The sequence below is a fragment of the Rana temporaria genome, chromosome 3 (assembly GCF_905171775.1).
Source record: "Rana temporaria chromosome 3, aRanTem1.1, whole genome shotgun sequence".
NCBI lineage: Eukaryota > Metazoa > Chordata > Amphibia > Anura > Ranidae > Rana > Rana temporaria.
Window position 1 is genome coordinate 328,010,672 of NC_053491.1, and position 19,950 is coordinate 328,030,621.

General features: G+C 43.2%; 1 protein-coding gene across 1 annotated transcript in view; it reads left to right on the plus strand.

Annotated features, from left to right (window-relative positions):
- Nucleotides 1–8,948: 8,948 nt before the first annotated feature.
- Nucleotides 8,949–19,950, plus strand: part of LOC120932530 (leukotriene C4 synthase-like) — a 56,934-nt gene continuing 45,932 nt past the window's right edge. Inside the window, exon 1 of the mRNA XM_040344983.1 lies at nucleotides 8,949–9,536. Within this exon, the coding sequence (XP_040200917.1) occupies nucleotides 9,479–9,536 (58 nt within the window). The 5' untranslated portion in view covers nucleotides 8,949–9,478. The remainder of the gene's footprint in view (nucleotides 9,537–19,950) is intronic.

Here is a 19,950-nt window from a genome sequence, read left to right on the forward strand (position 1 = left end):
TCAGCGGTGAGGAGACTGATGTGTGTTCCCAGTACAAAGGAACACACATCGATCTCCCCTTGTAAAATCCCCCTCCCCCTACAGTTGGAACACACTTTAGGGAACATATTTAATGCCTTCAGCGCCCCCTAGTGTTAACCCCTTCCCTGCCAGTCACATTTACACAGTAATCGGTGCAGGTTTATAGCACTAATCACTGTGTAAATGTGAATGGTCCCAAAAATGTGTCAAATGTCCAATATGTCCGCCGCAATGTCAGTCATAATAAAAATCGCAGATCGCCGCCATTACTAGTAATAAAAATTAAAATAAATAAATGTATAATTCTATTCCCTATTATGTAGATGCTAGAACTTTTGCACAAACCGATCAAATGCGCTTATTGCGTTTTTTTTTTTTTTTTTTTTTTTACCAAAAATATGTAGAAGAATACGTATCAGTCTAAACTGAGGAGAAAGTTTTTTAAAAAAAAATAAAAAATTATGATATTTATTAAATCAAAAAGTAAGATTATTTTTTTTTTCAAAATTGTCACTCTTCTTTTTGTTTATAGTGCAAAAAATAAAAACCGCATAGGTGATCAAATACCACCAAAAGAAAGCTCTATTTGTGGGAAAAAGGCATCAATTTTGTTTGGGAGCCACGTCGCACAATTGTCATTCAAAGTGCGACAGCGCTGAAAACTAAAAATTGGTCTGGGCAGGAAGGGGGTGAAAATGCCCTGTATGGAAGTGGTTAATGAGAACCAAGTAAGAAAGCGGTCAGACGTCTCTTGTAGTTGGCCAGAGAGCTTGATTTTGGTCTCGTCTGACCACAACACTTTCAACCAGTTCTCCTCTGAATTATGTGCTTACTTGAGCAGGGGAACCTTGTGGGTGCTGCAGGATTTCAGTCCTTCACGGCGTAGTGTGTTACCTAATTGTTTTCTTGGTGACTGTAGTCCCAGCTACCTTTAGATCACTGACAAGCTTTTCACGAGGTGTGATCTTGCATGGAGCCCCAGACCAAGGGAGATTGACAGTTATTTTGTGTTTCTTCCGTTTGCAAATAATCGCACTAACTGTTGTCACCTTCTCACCAAGCTGCTTGGCGATGGTCTTGTTGCCCATTTCAGCCTTGTGTAGATCTACAGTCTTGTCCCTGACATCCTTGGACAGCTCTTTTTTGTCTTTGGTATGGTGGAATGATTGGAATCTAAATGATTGCTTCTGTGGACAGGTCTTTTATACATGTAACAAGCTGAGATTAGGAGCACTCCCTTTAAGAGTGCTCCTAATCTTAGCTCATTACCTTCAGTGGCAGCCCATGCATTGCGGATGGACAGGCGCTGCCCCCCCGTTACATACGCAATGTCCCGACCCCTTTCAGGATGCCAGGCACATTAATTCCTTTGGCGGGTGTTTTTTTTGTTGAAGCACCTGATTAGAGCCAAAGGCTCGAATAGGCTTCAAAAATGGGTGAGCTTTGGGCGCCCACACAATTGTGTGATGGTGAACAAATTTTAACACCAACGTTCCTCCCCACCAATCAGGAGGCAGACTGTAAGACCTGTTTCCCAATTGGCCAAAGCATCAGGTGAGCCTATTGGATGCCTAGTGCTTTGGAGATGTGGGAGGAGCTCATACCGGAGATGCTGCCTGCACCTGAGATGACCACAGCCCCAGCCTTAGATCAGGTAGGTGCCTTACTGCTGGCTGCCCGATGGGTGGGGGGAGTTGGGCTTTTTCGGTCCTGTGCCGGTGGAGTTGTCAGTCACATGCCACTGGTGGGGGGTGTTGTCAGTCACCACTCAACACAGATCGGGCAGCAAGATGATCCATACCAGGGGATTAGCAGAAGGAAGCTGCTTAGATTTACCAACCAAGCTACGAAGGGGACCCTGGCAGGTAAGTGCCAAGTTAGGGTACATTTCATCCCTCCACCAAGGAGCATGCCAGCTGATTGTGGATGCCTTGTGCTGACTGTAGATGGATACCCAGATTTGTGCATGCCCAGGGCTAACTGTGGACATATACCCTGATCTGTGAGGTTGAGCTGTATACGCTATATACTGTATTGTTGCTTTGGACACTGGATCTTGCTTGGGCACTCACCTTGGCTCTTAAAATACATGTAGTTAACTGCAGGGTGATATACAGGCCCATGGTCCATTCCTTTGGTTCCTGAAGACTCCTTTGGGGGTATGCCCACCATGACGGGTGAAGCTTGGACCCATACAGGGACCAGCAGCATTAAACGGTAAGACAGGTTCCACCTGTTACTTGATTATTACAGCAAGTATGTGACTTATTGGGCTTTATTCACGAAACAGTATCTAGCACATTAAGATCAATGGTAAAATTGGCTCATAGCATTTTCACAAATGTTTTTGCCATTCATCCAAAAACAATTGTGTTATTCCATCAAAATGTGTGGTATTTATCACATGAAACCAATCAATTTATTGTATGACAACATATCCACTGAGAGGGATACAGCGGAAAGGCATAACAACCTGTCCATTTTTATTCCTATCTGTGCCCGTTAGTGAGATTCACTCTTTCTATTGCTTATTGTTATCATTGAAAGGAAAAGAAAATCCCACATTTTGGATTGACATTGGAACATGAACAGAGGGGAAATCTCCCTAAAAAAAAAAATAATGGGTTTTAGCCCTCCCCCAAAAAAAAAAAAATTCCTGTGTTTGATAAAGTTACCTTTTTAAAGTAATTTTTGCTGTGCTATTTGGTGAATTATTTGCTATATCTTTGAGCATTATCTGTTTTGTCTTGCTAGAGCAGGGATATGCAATTAGCGGACCTCCAGATGTTGCAAAACTACAAATCCCATCATGCCTTCTGCCTCTGGGTGTCATGCTCGTGGCTGTCAGAGCCTTGCTATGCCTCATGGGATTTGTAGTTCTGCAACAGCTGAAGGTCCGCTAATTGCATATCCCTGTGCTAGAGAATAGCTATTGGCAGATATATACTAATATTGCAGCTTAGAGAAACTGGTTCATAGTAACCAATTGGCTTCTAAATTCAGCTTGTTCATTGAAGCTTTGACAATAATACCTGGTAGCGGACTGGTTACTATGCACAGCTGCATTTTAGTAAGGCTACTTTCACACTGGGGCGGGAGTGTGTTGGCGATAAAGCACCGCTAGTTGGCGATAAAGCACCGCCCCAAAGATGCTGCTTGCAGGAAAGAAAATTCCTGTCCCGCAGGCGCCCTGCACCAGTGTGACAGCAGTTTCACAGTGGGGAGGCATAATAGGCACTTTTCAGGCACTATTTTTAGCTCTGAAAAGCGTCTCAGTGTGAAAGGGGTCTAAATTCCCAATTGTCGTTCTCTGATGTTCAAGTCTCACTCTTATCTGCCAAACCTTCAAATTGATGACACAACAGCTCAAGTTACACACCCTTTGTAAGTATACTTGTCTATTTCTCTACCATCTGTTCTAGTGATGAAACTTTTATCAGATGCAGCCACATGTGGAGTAAACAGCATTACAAAAAAAATTTGTGCAAGGGCTCCTTGATGTAAACCCTCCATACACCCAGTGAAGTGAATAGCCACAGATAATACAGAGATTAACCAAATCCTACAAGTAGGTGGTACAGCAGGCACATATCAGGAAAATGGCATGTTGGGGAAACAAATGTTTTTTTGCATACAGTGGGGTAAATAATTATTTGATCCCCTGCAGATTTTGTAAATGTGCCCACTTGCAAAGAAATTAAAGGGGTTGTAAAGGTAAAATTATTCCCCCCCCCCCTAAATAGTTTGCTTTACCTTAGTGCAGTCCTCCTTCACTTACCTCATCCTTCCATTTTGCTTTTAAATGTCCTTATTTCTTCTGAGAAATCCTCACTTCCTGTTTTTCTGTAACCACACAGTAATGCCAGGCTTTTTCCTTGGTGTGGAGTGTCATGCTCGCCCCCTCCCTCCCTATAGGAGAGTCAGGAAGCCCACTAACACAGCTCCTTTCTCTGCAATGTAGAGAGCCTGACTCTCCTGTAGTCCAAGGGAGGGGGTGAGCACGACACTCCACACCAGGGACAAGGCCTTGCATTACTGTGTGTAGTTACAGACAGAACAGGAAGTGAGGATTTCTCAGAATAAATAAAGACATTTAAAAGCAAAATCGAAGGATGAGGTAAGTGAAGGAGGACTGCACTAAAGTAAAGGAAGCTATTTAGGAAAAAAAAATTTACCTTTACAACCCCTTTAAGGGTCTGTAATTTTTTATATCATACTGTAGGTGTATTTTAAATGACGGAGACAGAATATCAACGAAACATCCAGAAAAACCCATGCTACAAATGTTTTAAATTGAGTTGCAGTTCAGTGAGTAAAATAAGTATTTGGTCCCCAAGCAAAACATGCCTTGGACCCCTTTTTCACACTGGAGCAGTTTGCAGGCGCTATTGCACTAAAAATAGCGCCTGTAAACCGACCCTAAACAGCCGCTGCTGTGTCTCCAGTGTGAAAGCCCTGAGGGCTTCCACACTGGAGTGCTGCGCTAGCAGGACGGTCCAAAAAGTCCCGCTAGCCGCATCTTTGGAACGGTGAAGGAGCGGTGTGTATACCGCTCCTGCTGATAGAAGTCAATGGGACACTGCGGCTATTCCACGGGCAATGCGCCTCTGCAGAGGCGTTTTTCAGTGTTTTTTTAACACTTTCTCGGCTGCTAGCAGGGGTAAAACCGTCCCACTAGCGGCCGAATAGCCCTGCAATATTGGCAGTAAAGCACCGATTTGACGCCGACCCTGCCCCAGTGTCAAAGGGGCCTTAGTACTTGATTAAGAAACCCTCGTTGGCAAGAACAAAGGTAAGATGCTTCTTGTAGTTGGTTACCAGGTTTGCACACATCTCAGGAGGGATTTTGGTCCACTCTTCTTTATAGATCCTTCCATAAATCCTTAAGGTTCTTGGCTGTCACTTGGCAACTCGCCTCTGCTCCTCTGCCCATGGCGAGTGCACTGCACGAGCCACCGATCAGGGACCGCCATAGTATCCCTCCTGACTGTCTTTTAAAAAATGGCGCCAGGCGGCGCCATTATGTTACAGCACATGCGCTACCCGGGCGAGCGCATACAAGCTTTCCCGAGCCCGGCCGGCTTCGGAACGGCGCATGCGCAGTTGCATGGTCGGCTCGCGGCCATCTTTTTTACGGGCTGTTTGTTAATCTACGGACGGTTGGCAACACTGGCGACACTGTTTTGGTGGTGATCAGAGAAATGTGACTGGGTATTGGGGCTCGTTCACACATGAGATTGGAGAAGGTAAAAACCTCATGGTTGAACTGCAGGTTTACCACCTCTCAACCACTACTCCCTGCTGCTGCAGAGGCAGTGCTTGGGGGTGTACACATGCCATGGCTGGAGTGCTTTGCTTCACAGCTGTGGCAGGAATTATACCCCCTGTACACCTGCTGATCGTGACCCATTCAAGTGAATGGGGACGCTTGTGCAGGGTCCAAGGAGTTAAAGTGTAAGTTCACCTTTACAGAAAAATCTGTAAGGTGAACTTACACAGGACGCCGATCCCATCCAAGTCCCGCTGACCTGTTGCGTGGCGATCTCCTATTCTGGGCCCCGGTATAGCCGCTTCAGGGGTCGCTGACCAATTTTTTTTTTTTTTTATCAAATTTTTTTTTTTTTTTATCAAATTTTTTTTTTATTTTATTAAACCTACCTACCTACATACAAACAAATAGTATGTCTGTCTAATTAATCCATAAAGTATCAAAAATAGTAAAACTTAGAAAAAAACAAACCTTGCACTTCTAGGACTAAAATAACTTGGCATATAATAAATAAAACCTAATAGAGACATGGATACATTTTACACATCGAATTGTTCACCCCCTAATATCAATCATCACACTATGGCAACTTCCTCTATGCAGCAAGGATTTATTTTACGCGCTAATTTCTTCTCTTCTACTCCTCACCTCTCTACCGCTGCTCTTTGCTCCCATGTATCTCTATCTACCTCCTCTCCACTAGGTAAACCATCATATAGTTGATTACTAGGTACTATCCAACATGACCATATTTTACCAAACCTTTGGGGTGTACCTCTATGCTTATATGTTAATTTTTCTCTTAAGTATATAGTTGGGTTTCTCAGCCCATTGATTATGGGTTGGAGGATCAACAGGTGACCATTTTTTGTAAAATAGCTTTACGTGCTAAATATAAGGATCTTATCCACATATCATGCCTCTCTACTGGTAATGTTCAATCAGAGATTATTCCCAGCAGTGCAAATTTGGGCGTCCTTGTTATATCAGTGGAGCATAATAAATTTTGGGTTATAAATATTTTTTCCCAGTAAAGCTGAAGCTTTGGACATCGCCAGAGCATGTGGAAAAGAGAACCATTACATAGAGAGCATTGCGGGAATAACGGTGTTATATATTTTCCCCAAGCATATAGTTTTTGTGGGCTATAATGGGCCCTATGTATGATAAAAAGCTGAAATAACTTTTGGGAGGGCGAGAGAGATGTCCTGGGAAGTGTTTCCAGGGCATGTGTCCAGTCCTCCTCATCTAGATCCTCTGTCTCCTTGCCACCGGGCAAAGCTATTTTTATGTTTTTCAGTGTTCTCTATTATTTTTAAATTAGAATAAAGGTCTCCTATTCTATTTATAAGAATACTTATATCTAAGTATAATCTTGCATTGGGTATCGCAATTCCCCCCCTTATGAGTTGAGTTGAAAGGTATCTTGATATAGCGTGGTTCTACCCCGAAGGGGCCCTTATCTATGGGCTGTTGTAATGTTTCAAATCTAATTCTAAGTTTTCCACCCTTCCACACAAAATCCCTAAAAACCGAGTCGATAGCCCTAAATAATCGTAACGTCAACCATATGGGGCAGTTATGTAATGCCTATAGTATTTGGGGCATCCACACCATCTTCACCAAATTCGCTCTTCCTACCATGGACAACGGGAATTTACTCCATGTTTTACTCAATTGTCTAAATTTGACAAAAAGAGGTTTATTCTTATCTGTATATTCTGTAATATTCGGTGTAATTGCCACTCCCAAATATTTAAATGATGTAACCAGGGCCATCTGATTAGCCTGATGTGGATGCTCCAAGCGCACAGGGTCCAAAAGCAGAATATTATGGACTTGTCCCAGTTAATATTGAATCCTGAAAAGGATCCATACAAGTCTATTAAGGACATAACTGTGGGACAGGGATGGACCTGTATACCTCAAGTGTCATCCGCATAGAATGCTATGTTATCTTCGCCCTTTGGTTCTGCGAAATCCTACAACATTTGTAGAGGAGAGAATAGCCTCAGCCAGTGGTTCAATGGCCAGAGCAAAAAGAACCGGGGATAGGGGACATCCCTGCCTTGTCCCTCTGGTCAATGAAAAAGGGGCTGATACACATACATTCACCTGGTCCCTTGCACTTGGGGAGTCATACAAAAGTTGTATCCATTTAATCAATCTGGGGCTACACCCATATCATTTTAACCACTTGCCGACTGCCTCACGCACTTATACGTCGGCAAAATGACATGGGCAGGCAAAGCAACGTATATATATATATACATTGCTTTGAATCTGCCGCCTAGCTAGTGCTCGTGCGCCCGCCGCGGTCTCCATCGATGTCTGCCGGTGTCCCGCGATCAGATCACGAAAAAGGCACAACTGGGGATGCCTTTGTAAACAAAGCATCTCCCTGTTCTGCCTAGTGACACACTAATTCGTCTGCTCGCTCTCATCGGGAGCAGCGATCAGTGTTGTGTCACAGTAAGCCTTGCCCCCTTAAAGTTAGAATCACTCCCTAAGACACACTTAACCCCTTCCTTGCCCCCTAGTGGTTAACCCCTTCACTGCCAGTGTCCTTTACACAGTAATCAGTGCATTTTATAGCACTGATCGTTGTATAAATGACAATGGTCCCAAAACAGCATCAAAAGTGTCCGATGTGTCCGCCATAATGTCGCAGTCATAACTAGTGAAAAAAAAAAATTATAATAAAAATGCCATAACATGACCCCCTATTTTGTAGACGCTATAACTTTTGCGTAAACCAATCAATTTACGCTTATTGCTACATATTTCTATGTAGAAGAATACGTATTGGCCTAAACTGAGGAAAACATTTGTTTTTTTTATATATTTTTTGGGGGATATTTTTTTTTTCAAAATTGTCGCTCTATTTTTGTTTATAGCGCAAAAAATAAAAACCGCAGAGGGGATCAAATACAACCAAAAGAAAGCTATATTTGTGGGGAAAAAAGGACGTAAATTTTGTTTGTTGGGAGCCACGTCGCACGACCGCGCAATTGTCAGTTAAAGCGACATTTGGCAGCCAAATCCTCCAGGGCTGAAGTGGTTAAGCAATTCCACAAAAAGACCCACTCTATACTGTCAAATGCTTTAGCCGCATCGACTGACAGTAGAGCTCTATTTCCCATGTTGTCTGTTGGGAGTTGTAAATTTAAAAATAGATGTTGGATATTATTTGCTGTCGATCTATTAGGAATAAAGCCCGATCGATCACAATGGATACATTTTGAAACACATCTTGATAATCTAAGCTCCATCGCCTTTGCCAGCAACTTGATATCTGACGTTAACAAAAATATTGGGCGGTATGAGTTTGGATTACTCGGGCCCTTACCAGATTTCAATAAGACAATGATTACTGCTTCAGTCATAGAGAGGGGGAATGAACCCACCTCCATGGCATAAATAAAGACATCGAGCAATTCAGGTAACACATCCCCATATTTTTTTTATACATTTCCCCTGGAAGACCATCTGGTCCTGGTGCTTTATTATTAGATAAATTAGATGCTGCATTTCTTAGCTCATCCAATGTTAATAGGCCCTCCAAAGCCACTCTTTCATCATTTGAGATGCTTGGTAAAGCAATAGTATCAAATAATCTATTCAGGGACTCCTCTGGGTAGGATACCTTACTCTTTTATATAATGCCTGATAAAATTCCCTGAATACCTCCAATATCTCTGGGGTAGTATCAGTCCTCTTAGTTGAAGATGACTGTATTTCAATGATATACTGTATATACACATACATATATTCACAATTTTTTTACATGGCGTTTGCACGATGAGTGCAGTGTAAACAAAGCATACGATGCAATTTTTAGGCAAAACTTCAGCTACTACTGAAACTACTGAAATATCGGAATGCAAAGCAAGATAATGACTTCTGCAAAGCTGCCTGTAAAAAGAGGAAGCTGGGTATCATATTATAGTACAGCACTGAGCCCAAAACCCCAAAGCCTACGCCACAGTCCCTTGCATCTCCTGCTGCTGATAACCTGTTAGCAAGTTTTTCCAGAAAAAGCTGCATAGTAACAACCTGCTTGAACCATATGGCATTTATATTTCTTAAAGACACAAACCGTGTAAACTAACCCTGCCAACCCAGTGCCGGACACAGAATCTTCATTTCCAGAGCAACTCATACCAGGATCCAAGCATTTCTTCCAACATGCATGACCAAGTGGCTCAGCTGGCTTTTATCACAGTGGTAGCAGTGCTGGAACAAGGTAATATTATAAATTATTCCTCATAGACCTCTTCAACATCATATTGTCTTTTTCCTCTACATTCACAGGTAATGCTGGCATTACCTCCCAAAAACCAGACCACCTAACATAAGCCTGTATGCCTGAGAAAAAGTTTAGCCAAAACATTTAGCTGAGGGTGTCAGATAAAACATATTAATATAATGATATCCATATGTTTCTAGGTACTATGCTGCCAACAGTACTAAAGCCAGCGACAGACTTTCAGGACTGTTGGATGTGCATGCTTGATCTGACTACCCTCGTCCTACAAATTCTAAAGATTACTTGAGAGTTATCAGCTAGCATTATTCCCAGCTATCTCTGTTGACTACGAAACACCTCTCTATATGTTATTGAGTGGGGGAGGTGTTTTATAGTCTTAACCAGGGATGTAGATAAGGTGGAGGGTCAGGGGGGCCCAAACCCCCCCCCCCCGGAGTGTCAGTCAGTGTCAAAGCACCAACTGTCTCCTCCACATTTCTGACAGACCTTGCCCGGCCAGGATGCTGGATACCAGATCCAAATACATTTGTTCCCGGCATAAAACAACAGTTTGATACTTGGGAGGTCCATATGATGACAGGTGGGAGGGAGGCACTTATGATGAGCTTCAGCTACCCATTGGCTGGGAAGGCAGCAGGGAGCAGTGCTGCTGCTGGTTCCTCAGTCAATAGGTACACAAAGTGCATAGTCCTTTTCTTCAACTTCATCCCGTGGGCTTCCTGTCTTAGTGGGGATGAAGCGGCTCTGATGCAGGGAGAAGCTTGAACAGCAGCTGCAGAGCTGCATTCAATGGGTGAAAGTCCTGCAGTGATCGGAGGTGAGAGATCTTCTACATAGTGCACTGCAATGTATTAAATAATCGCTCTCCTCCTTCACTGAGCTCTCTACACTCTCATCAACTTCCTCTCCTTCCCAGTCATACTCCGCCTTTCCTCCTGATAAGATACTTTCATGTTTTCCTCATTCATGGGCACCTATCGCCCCCAGTCTCCTGTTTCTTTGTGCTCTCCACCTCACTTAAAGTGGAAGTCCATGCAAAAACTAAAATCCCTGCATCTATAGACACCACTGATCTAAACTAACCTATATCTATCCCTGTAAAGAAAAAAAATTGTATACATACCTTTTTTGAACCGAATCTTCAGCAGCGGAAGCTCTGCAGAGGACACGGCCAACAACGACTGTGAAATTAATGGGAAATTATGTCACCCATAGACTTGCTATGGTGCTTCCGTTGTCCATGTCTTCTGCACCCACCTCCACAGCAAAGCCGCGGCTGACGGCTCAACGTGGGATCCGGTCAGAGCGGCTTCAAAAAATGTATGTAAACTAATTTTTTCTTTACACGTCTAGCTGGTATTGGCTCTTCAATCATCACCGGCACCATGGTTGTTATGGTGTCAGGATGATTGAAGCACATTATTTATATTATTACATTGTTCTATAAAATGAAATGGTTCAACTCACCATAATGCAGAATCGAGTGTGTTACTTGCCACGTCGTCTGCCACCAAATGCGGATTGTCACTTGCCACGTCACCTGTCAGCAGATGCGGATTGTCACTTGCCACGTCACCTATCACACATTGCGGATTGTCACTTGCCACGTCACCTGTCAGCAGATGCGGATTATCACTTGCCACGTCACCTACCACATATTGCGGATTGTCACTTGCCACGTCACCTTCCACATGTTGTAAATTGTCACTTGCCACGTCACCTGCCACACGTTGTGAATTGTCACTTGCCACATCACCTGCAACACGTTGCAGATTGTCACTTGCCACGTCACCTGCCACACGTTGCGAATTGTCACCTGCTGTGTCGCTTTCCTGCTAAGGTGGTCTCTTGCTGTATCCGAGAGTCAGGCAGCAGAGAGATGATGTCATCTCTCTGCTGCCCACGGCTGCCTGCACACTGCACAGTGAGGGTGGAACTGCAGGGATGCAGGGCGGGCGCTGGGAGGTGAGAGATGACGTCATCTCCCTGCTCCCCTACCCGCCGACTCCCTGATTATCCAGCAGCCCGCTTAAACACTGAGCCGCCCAGCTGTTTGCCCGCTCTCACCCGCCCACTCACCACCCGCACTGTCACCCACGGAGCCGCCCTCGCTATCACACGTGCAGCCACATGTGGAGCCGCTCTCGCTGTCACCTGTGGAGCCGCCCGCTCATCCTCATTCTCAGAGGGGGCTATTGCCCCGTTGCCTGCCCTGGATCCGCCCCTTGCTAGGAGTCCCCATGCTGACTGTCTGCCTGACACTCTTGCCATTCAGGCTTCCTTTTTATGTCTTCCAACTGTTCTGCAGCCTGGTACATTCTTTGCAGTCCTTTAAGATTGTTATTTGTTTTCTTTTATTCAGCCAGTATAGCTAGTATAGTACTAGAGTGAGACACAAGCTGCAGTGTTTGCTATACTGTTTCTAGTTTTGACAGGAGTAGTACTGATTCTCAAAAGTTTTAGCAAAATGTTAAACAAACAAAAAAAAAAAACACAATCTTTACACTTCGATATACAGGAAACTGACTGACAGATGCAACTATCTCCACAGTTCCAGTTTTAAACCCCAGCACACTAAACCCGCCATCAGATACCACCGAATAGGTTCAGTATTAGATTGTAAGCTGAGGCTGGGGGCGTGACCGGAAGGTGATGGTGGTGTGGATCTGTGAGTAGTGAGAGCGTGTGTGTGTCTTAGGAAAGACACCAGTTTCCATTGTCCTGAATGTCCCTCCCAACCTGGCCTTTGCATCGGAGAATGCTTCAAACACTATCACACTCTTGTAAATTATTAGCCCATATTTCTAAAAACTGGCATTTCCTCCGTTTTCAATTTCTGCCCTGAATATTTCCCTGGTGCCTCAACCAACCATATCATTGTCTTCCATGTGAACTGACCCTGGCCTGTTTCTTGACTATGCCTCTGCCTGCCATCTGCATTGTTTATCCGCCATGTTTCTCCCTTTCACGGTGGAGGACGATTCTTCCTCTGAGGATTCCTGGAGGACAAAGACCAGGGGAGATAATAGAGAAGCAGATAGAGAAGTGCGGCTACAGGACAGACTCCGATGTACACGAGCTCTACCTGGGCAGGAAAGGGCTCCGAGAAATCCCGGATCTGTCAAGGTTTCGCATGTTAAAATATTCGTGGCTTAATAATAACAAGATATCCAGGGTAAACTTTTTAAGCACTAATTTCCATCTGTCTGAGCTCCACCTCGACCACAATGAACTCTGCGATATAACAGGCATCCTTTCTTCTCCCGTGTAAAACACCTTGGAGGATCGCAAGCAGCGCCCGGAGCCGGCCCCAGTTATCCCCAGGCTGCTACACAGTGGCACTTATACTGTGACTGTGTCATACCCCAGGAAGGGGAGAAGTATCTGGTGAGTGCAACTTTGTACAGAGCACGGTGTGTCACGCACAGAGCAAGATCTGAAGTGTTCACCCAGCAACGTTGAACTTTTTAAGCACAAAGTCACTTTATCACTTCTTTTGTTTTCACAAATCTTATTTTGATTCACTGGACTGATTATTTCTGGACTCTATGCATTCTAAAAGGATTTATTTTTGCATTCTTTCACCCAATTTTTAATTCAAATATCCGGCCGAGGGTTAAACACCCGGCAGGGGGTATATCCATTTATTCATTCATTGTGTTTGATGTTATACTTTGCTCACTGAGGTTTGTTGTCACATTCACAAGCAGCATCAGTCTAGCACCTACTAACACCCGGCCGAGGGTACATTGCATCAGTAAACACCCGGCCAAGGGTCTAACACATATATTTTTAATTTTTGTGCCATATTTTTTCCACGCTCCACATTATATTACCCATTTTTCATAGCCAATACCCAGCTGGGGGTAACACCACATTTATTCTGAATCTATTTGGATTCCCCTGTCTTTCATCAGAACAGCGCCATACCTACATCCCCCCTTTTTTTCTCATTCTTTTTACTCCACCTAGTGGTAGTAAATCAGTAGGGGCAGCAGTTCTCCTCACCAGCAATCTCCACTCGCTGTTGTGTGTTTGTTCTCCGCTGCGCGGATCCAACCCACACCTTTCTTCCCTTTCACGTAAACCGACCCTGGACTGTATCGACTACGCTTCTGCCTACTGTCTATTTCTGCATTTTACCTGCACTGACCTCGGCCTGTTGACCATGTTTTTTCCTGCCCCTTGGACTGATCTTTCACCCTGCTACACAGGGGTCTCACATATGTGAGGGGCTCCAAAATAGTGTTCTGAGTTGAGTTTTTGTTTTTCTGTGTTCCCAGAACAGGGTCTGGTTGTCCGGAGGCTTCAAAGCGATTTGGGTGGGAGAAGCCTGTACCCCGTCCCCATTCTTTCCTGACCGATGCCCTAAGCTTGATGGTCCTGCCTGCTCCCTGGACAAATATTTTGGCTGTACTGACCATATCTCTGCCTGCTGCATGTACTATCTATTAACAGTATTCCTGCCTGCTGCATGGACGATCCTTTTGCTGCTATTGACCACATCACTGCCTGCTATCTGGACCAATGCTTTGGCTGTGCTGACAACATCTTTACCTGTACTGACTATGAACAGTATTCCTGCCTGCTGCCTATTTTGCTGTCGCTGTCCACGTTCCTGCCTGCTGCCTGGACCAATGCTCTCTCTGTGGACCACTGCACTACTAAAACCACATTTTTTTTTTACCCTTTGCTCAGCAGAATGTATTTTGGTTTGTAATTGATATGTACAGTACATGCTATGTGTTATAAATAGAAAAAGGAAGCAAGTGCGGGACTTTAAATGAAGCATGTGCAGGAAACTGATTACAATGAATGGGGGGAATGAACCAAGGATAATAAATCTGGAATAGGTTTAAATATTTTATTACTTTCACATAATACACCGTCCATGTGTTATAAATATGAAGGGCCTTCAACATTGTGATAGGTTGGCAGGAATTTATGTGTGTAATTTATGCTCCTAAAATGCCTGACGGTGCTGCTTCAATGTTGGGCCTCTGTATGTGGCCAGGCTGTGGAAAAGTCTCACACATGTGGTAGGAGTAGAAGAATGTATTTTGGGGTGTCAGTTTTGCACATGCTATGTGTTGGAAATATCTTATAAATGGACAACTTTGTATAAAAAAAAATGCGTTTTCATTTTTTATCCACATATTCCCAAAACTTTTGGAAAAAAAATGAACCGTTCAAAAGACTCATTATGCCTCATAGATTATACGTTGGGGTGTTAGCCTTCCAAAATGGGGTCATTTTGTGGGTGTTTCCATTGACCTAGTGCTCCAGGGCCTTCAAAAGTGTTGTCATCAAATGAGATGTGCAATTTATGCTCATAGAACGCCTGACGGTGCTACTTCAATGTTGGGCCTCTGTATGTGGCCAGGCTGTGTAAAAGTCTCACACATGTGGTATCGCCATACTCAGAAGTAGCAGAATGTATTTTGTGGTGTCATTGCAAGTATGCATGTGCTATGTGAGAGAAATAACTTGTTATTATGACAATATTGTGTAAAAAAAATAATAATAATAATAACTTTTCCAAGAATTGTGGGGAAAAATTAAACTTCAAAAAACTCACCATGCCTCTTACTAAATATATTGAAATGTTTGCTTTCCAAAAAGGGGTAATTTGGGGGGTATTTGTAATTTCCTGGCTTGTTAGTGTCTCAAGAAATGAGATAGGTCTTCAGTACATCAAGTGTGATCATTTTTCAATGATTTGCACCATAGCTTGTAGACTCTATAACTTTCACAGAGACCAAAAATAATATACACTAATTTGGGTTATTTTTACTGAAAATATGTAGCAGTATACATTTTAGCCCGAATTTATGAAGAAAAATTTCCAGTACTTACTTGCAAAATTTTACAATAGAAACTAAAAAAAAGTTATTTCCTTTTTTAATTTCGCTTTTATTGCAAAAAATAAAAAACCCAGTGGTGATTACATACCACCAAAAGAAAGCTTTGCTTGTGAGAAAAAAATGATAAAAATTTTGTTTGGGTACAGTGCAGCATTACAGAGTAATTGTCATTGAAAGTGTGAGAGCTCTGAAAGCTAAAAATTGGTCTGTGAAGGAAGGGTGTATAAAAGCCCTGTATTGAAGTGGTTAAAAGGCCTTCACTGGACCCCACCAACCTATACAATATTAAGACCCATCCCCTTGCTCCCATTTACCTCCTAAAATTTTAGAACGCTTAGACCTCATTCAAATTGGAGCAATTTATCTTGCAATTTGTCACTTCCTGTTCCTCCTCAGTAAGCTGTTCTGTCTGACTAACCACCGCTCGGATGATGGTGGAAAGTTTACTGAGGAGAAACAGGAAGTGAGAAATTCAGACAAAGAAAAAAAAGATTTAGAAGGGAATTGAAGGAAAAGGTTAGTGAACCAACAATGCACTAGCTTAACCTATTTAGAAAATAAAAAATGTACCTTTACAACCCCTTTAACCACTTCCTTACTGGGCACTTAACCTTTTGCCGACCGCGCTATAGACAAAAGACGTCTACAGCGCGGTCAAGTTGTTCTGGGAGGACGTCCCTGGGACGTCATCCCAGAATCCTCCTCTCGCGCGCCCCCTGGGGCGCGCTCCCGCAATCATCCGTGAGCGCCGGGTCTAGAAGACCCGACACATCACGGATCGCGGTAAATTGCCGCTGATAGCGGCCGTTTACCACGTGATTGCTCCGTCAAATGACAGAGCGATCACTTGTAAACAAACCAGCGTCATTACATGACGCCGGTTCCTCCCTCTCCTCTCTGTACCGATCGGTACAGTGTGAGAGGAGAGGGGGGAGAGCGGGTGGCAGCAGCAGCAGCAGCACTGTGGGCTGGATCTGTAACAAATGCAGTCACAGATCCAGCCATCCCTCCCTGCGCAATACTCTGCAGTACCCTGCAATTCCCTGGACAATACCCCGCACAATACTCTGCAATAGCCCGCGCAATACTCTGCAATAGCCCGCGCAATACTCTGCAATAGCCCGCGCAATACTCTGCAATAGCCCGCGCAATACTCTGCAATAGCCCGCACAATACTCTGCAATAGCCCGCACAATACTCTGCAATAGCCCGCACAATACTCTGCAATAGCCCGCACAATACTCCAATACTGTGCAATACCCTGCAATACTCTGCAATACTCCAATACCCTGCAATACTCCAATACCCTGCAATACTCCAATACCCTGCAATACTCCAATACCCTGCAATACTCCAATACCTTGCCAATACACCGCAATACTCACCACTCACCACTACGATCGAAGCCAGGATATTTTTTTTTATTTCAGGCTTCCCAGCCTAGAGGTGAGATGTGAGGTCTTATTGACCCCATATCTCACTGTAAAGAGGACCTGTCATGCTATATTCTTATTACAAGGGATGTTTACATTACTTATAATAGGAATAAAAGTGATCAAAAAAAATATTTTTGGGGAAAAAAGTGTCAAACTAAAATAAAGTAAAATGAACAATAAAATATATATATTTTTAAAGCGCCCCTGTCCCTGTGTGCTCGCACACAGAAGCGAACGCACACATGTAGTCCCGCCCACATATGAAACCGGTGTTCAAGCTACACATGTGAGGTATCGCTGTGAACCTAGACCTCCTCCGTAACTAAAAACATGTAACTAATAAAAATAATTAAAACGTCACCTATGGGATTTTTAGTAGCAAAGTTTGGCGCCATTCCACGAGCGTGTGCAATTTTGAAGGGTGACATGTTGGGTATCTATTTACTCGGCATAACTTCATCTTTCATATTATGCAAAAACATTGGGCAAACTTTACTGTTTTGTGTTTTTTTTAGCACAAAACTGTTTTTTTTTTAAAAACACGTGTTCAAAAAATTGCTGCGAAAATACAGTGCAAGATAAAAAGTTGTAATGGCCGCCATTGTATTCTCTAGGGTCTTTGCTAAAGAAGTATATATAATGTTTTGGGGTTCTATGTAATTTTCTAGCAAATAAATGATGATTTTTCCATGTAGGAGAGAAATGTCAGAATTGGTCTGGGTGCTCCAGAACGCTTGATGGTGCTCCCTGCATGTTGGGCCTCTGTATGTGGCCACGCTGTGTAAAAGTCTCACACATGTGGTATCGCCATACTCGGGAGGAATAGCAGAATGTGTTTTGGGGTGCAATTTGTGGTATGCATATGCTGTGTGTGAGAAATATGACAGAAACGAAAAAAATGTATTTATTTTTACAGAATTTTCAGTCTTTTTTCTTTTATAGCGCAAAAAAATAAAAAACCCAGAGGTGATCAATTACCACCAAAAGAAAGCTCTATTTGTGTGAAAAAAAGGACAGAAATTTCATATGGGTACAATGTTGTATGACTGAGTAATTGTCATTCAAATTGTGAGAGCACCGAAAGCTGAAAATTGGTCTGGTTAGGAAGGGGGTTTAAGTGCCCAGTGGTCAAGAGGTTAAACCCCCTTCCTGCCCAGAGGACTTTTTGCGATTCGGCACTGCGTCGCTTTAACTGACAATTGCGCGGTCGTGCGACGTGGTTCCCAAACAAATTTGACGTCCTTTTTTTTCCCACAAATAGAGCTTTCTTTTGGTGGTATTTGATCACCTCTGCGGTTTTTATTTTTTGCGCTATAAACAAAAATAGAGCGACCATTTTTAAAAAAAAAATAATTTTTACTTGTTGCTATAATAAATAGCTCAATTTTTTTTTACATTTTTTTTTTTATGCTTAGTCTAGTCCGATACGTATTCTACATATTTTTAGTAAAAAAAAAAAAAATCGCAATAAACGACTGGTTTGTGCAAAAGTTATAGCGCCTACAAAATAAGGGACAGAATTATAATTTTTTATTATTTTTTTTTTTACTAGTAATGGCAGCGATCTGCTATTTTTATTGCGACTGCGACATTATGGCGGACACATCGGACACTTTTGACACATTTTTGGCACCATTCACATTTATACTGCAATCAGTGCTATAAATATGCACTAATTACTGTGTAAATGTGACTGGCAGGGAACACTAGGGGGTGAGGAAGGGGTTAAATGTATTCAATATATAGTGTTCTAACTGTGGGGGAAGGTGACCGATCTGTGTCTCTATGTACAAGAGACACAGATCGGTCTCCTCTCTCCCTGACAGCACCGCTGTCTGTGAGAGCCGGCAATGAGAAATGATCTCATATGTAAACATATGAGATCATCTCTCATTGGCCGCACAGATCGCCTAGCAAACGGCCACTCCGATTGGCCGTTCACGGCGATATGTGATTGGCTGTGTCCAAGGGAGCACGCGGGAAACGTGGAAAGGGGCGGACGTCAAATGACGGCGCCCCAAAGAAGTAGAACCACCCTGCGGCTGTATATAGTCGTACGGCCGTCGGGAAGTGGTTAAGATAACTGCCTGTTACATACAGAGAACCTATTGTAGACATGGACAAGCTTGGAGATGGTAAGTATGCAATGAGTCCCTAAGAAGTTCAACCCATAAACATAACTAATAAACAGGATGATCTGGGAGTCCTGTGGTTATTATAAGTGGGAAACCCAGAAAAGGCAACCAACAAATAAATTATATAGTAATTACCTATACACTGTTGCAACATATCGTGTTTGCTCTGTGAGTAAATCCTAAAAATCTGCCAATATCCTGGTGCAAACCTTTACAACAATATCAGTGGTAAAACAGTGGGAGAGCTGTATCAAATTTGCTTCACAGCAAGTCAGCACAAAACAGGTTCATTTATATAATAAACAAGTGAAGCGCTCCACTTTTAATAGTGATGAAATCAAAATGTGAATATACAGTATATCCTCTTGACCACCCCCCTATGTCTAAAAGACGTCCTGTTTTTAAAGATGAATATCTCGGTAACGGCAGCAGCTGCTGCCACAACCGAGATATCCATCTCTTCAGTGGGCGGTGGTGTACACGATAACGGCAGTCTCCGCGGCGGATTCGCCGCAAGATCGCCGTTATCGGTGGCGGGAGAGGGCCCCCCCCTCCCGCCGCTCTCCGCCGCTTACCGGAGCCGTCGGTAGCGGCGGAAGCGAACGGGACCGTTCGGCAGCTGACTGGGGACGAGACTGAAGGAAAAATCTCCTTCACCCGTCCCCATAGCTCTGCTGGGCGGAAGTGACGTCAAAACGTCAGTCCCGCCCAGCCTCTTAAAGAAACATTTTTTTTTTTGTCATTTGAAAAAATGACATTTTCAATTTTTTTTTATTTTTTTTGCATTTTAGTCTAATTATGAGATCTGAGGTCTTTTTGATCCCAGATCTCATATTTAAGAGGACCTGTCATGCTTTTTTCTATTTCAAGAGATGTTTACATTCCTTGTAATAGGAATAAAAGTGATAATTTTTTTTTTTTATTTCAGTGTAAAAAATTATAAAACTAAATAAAA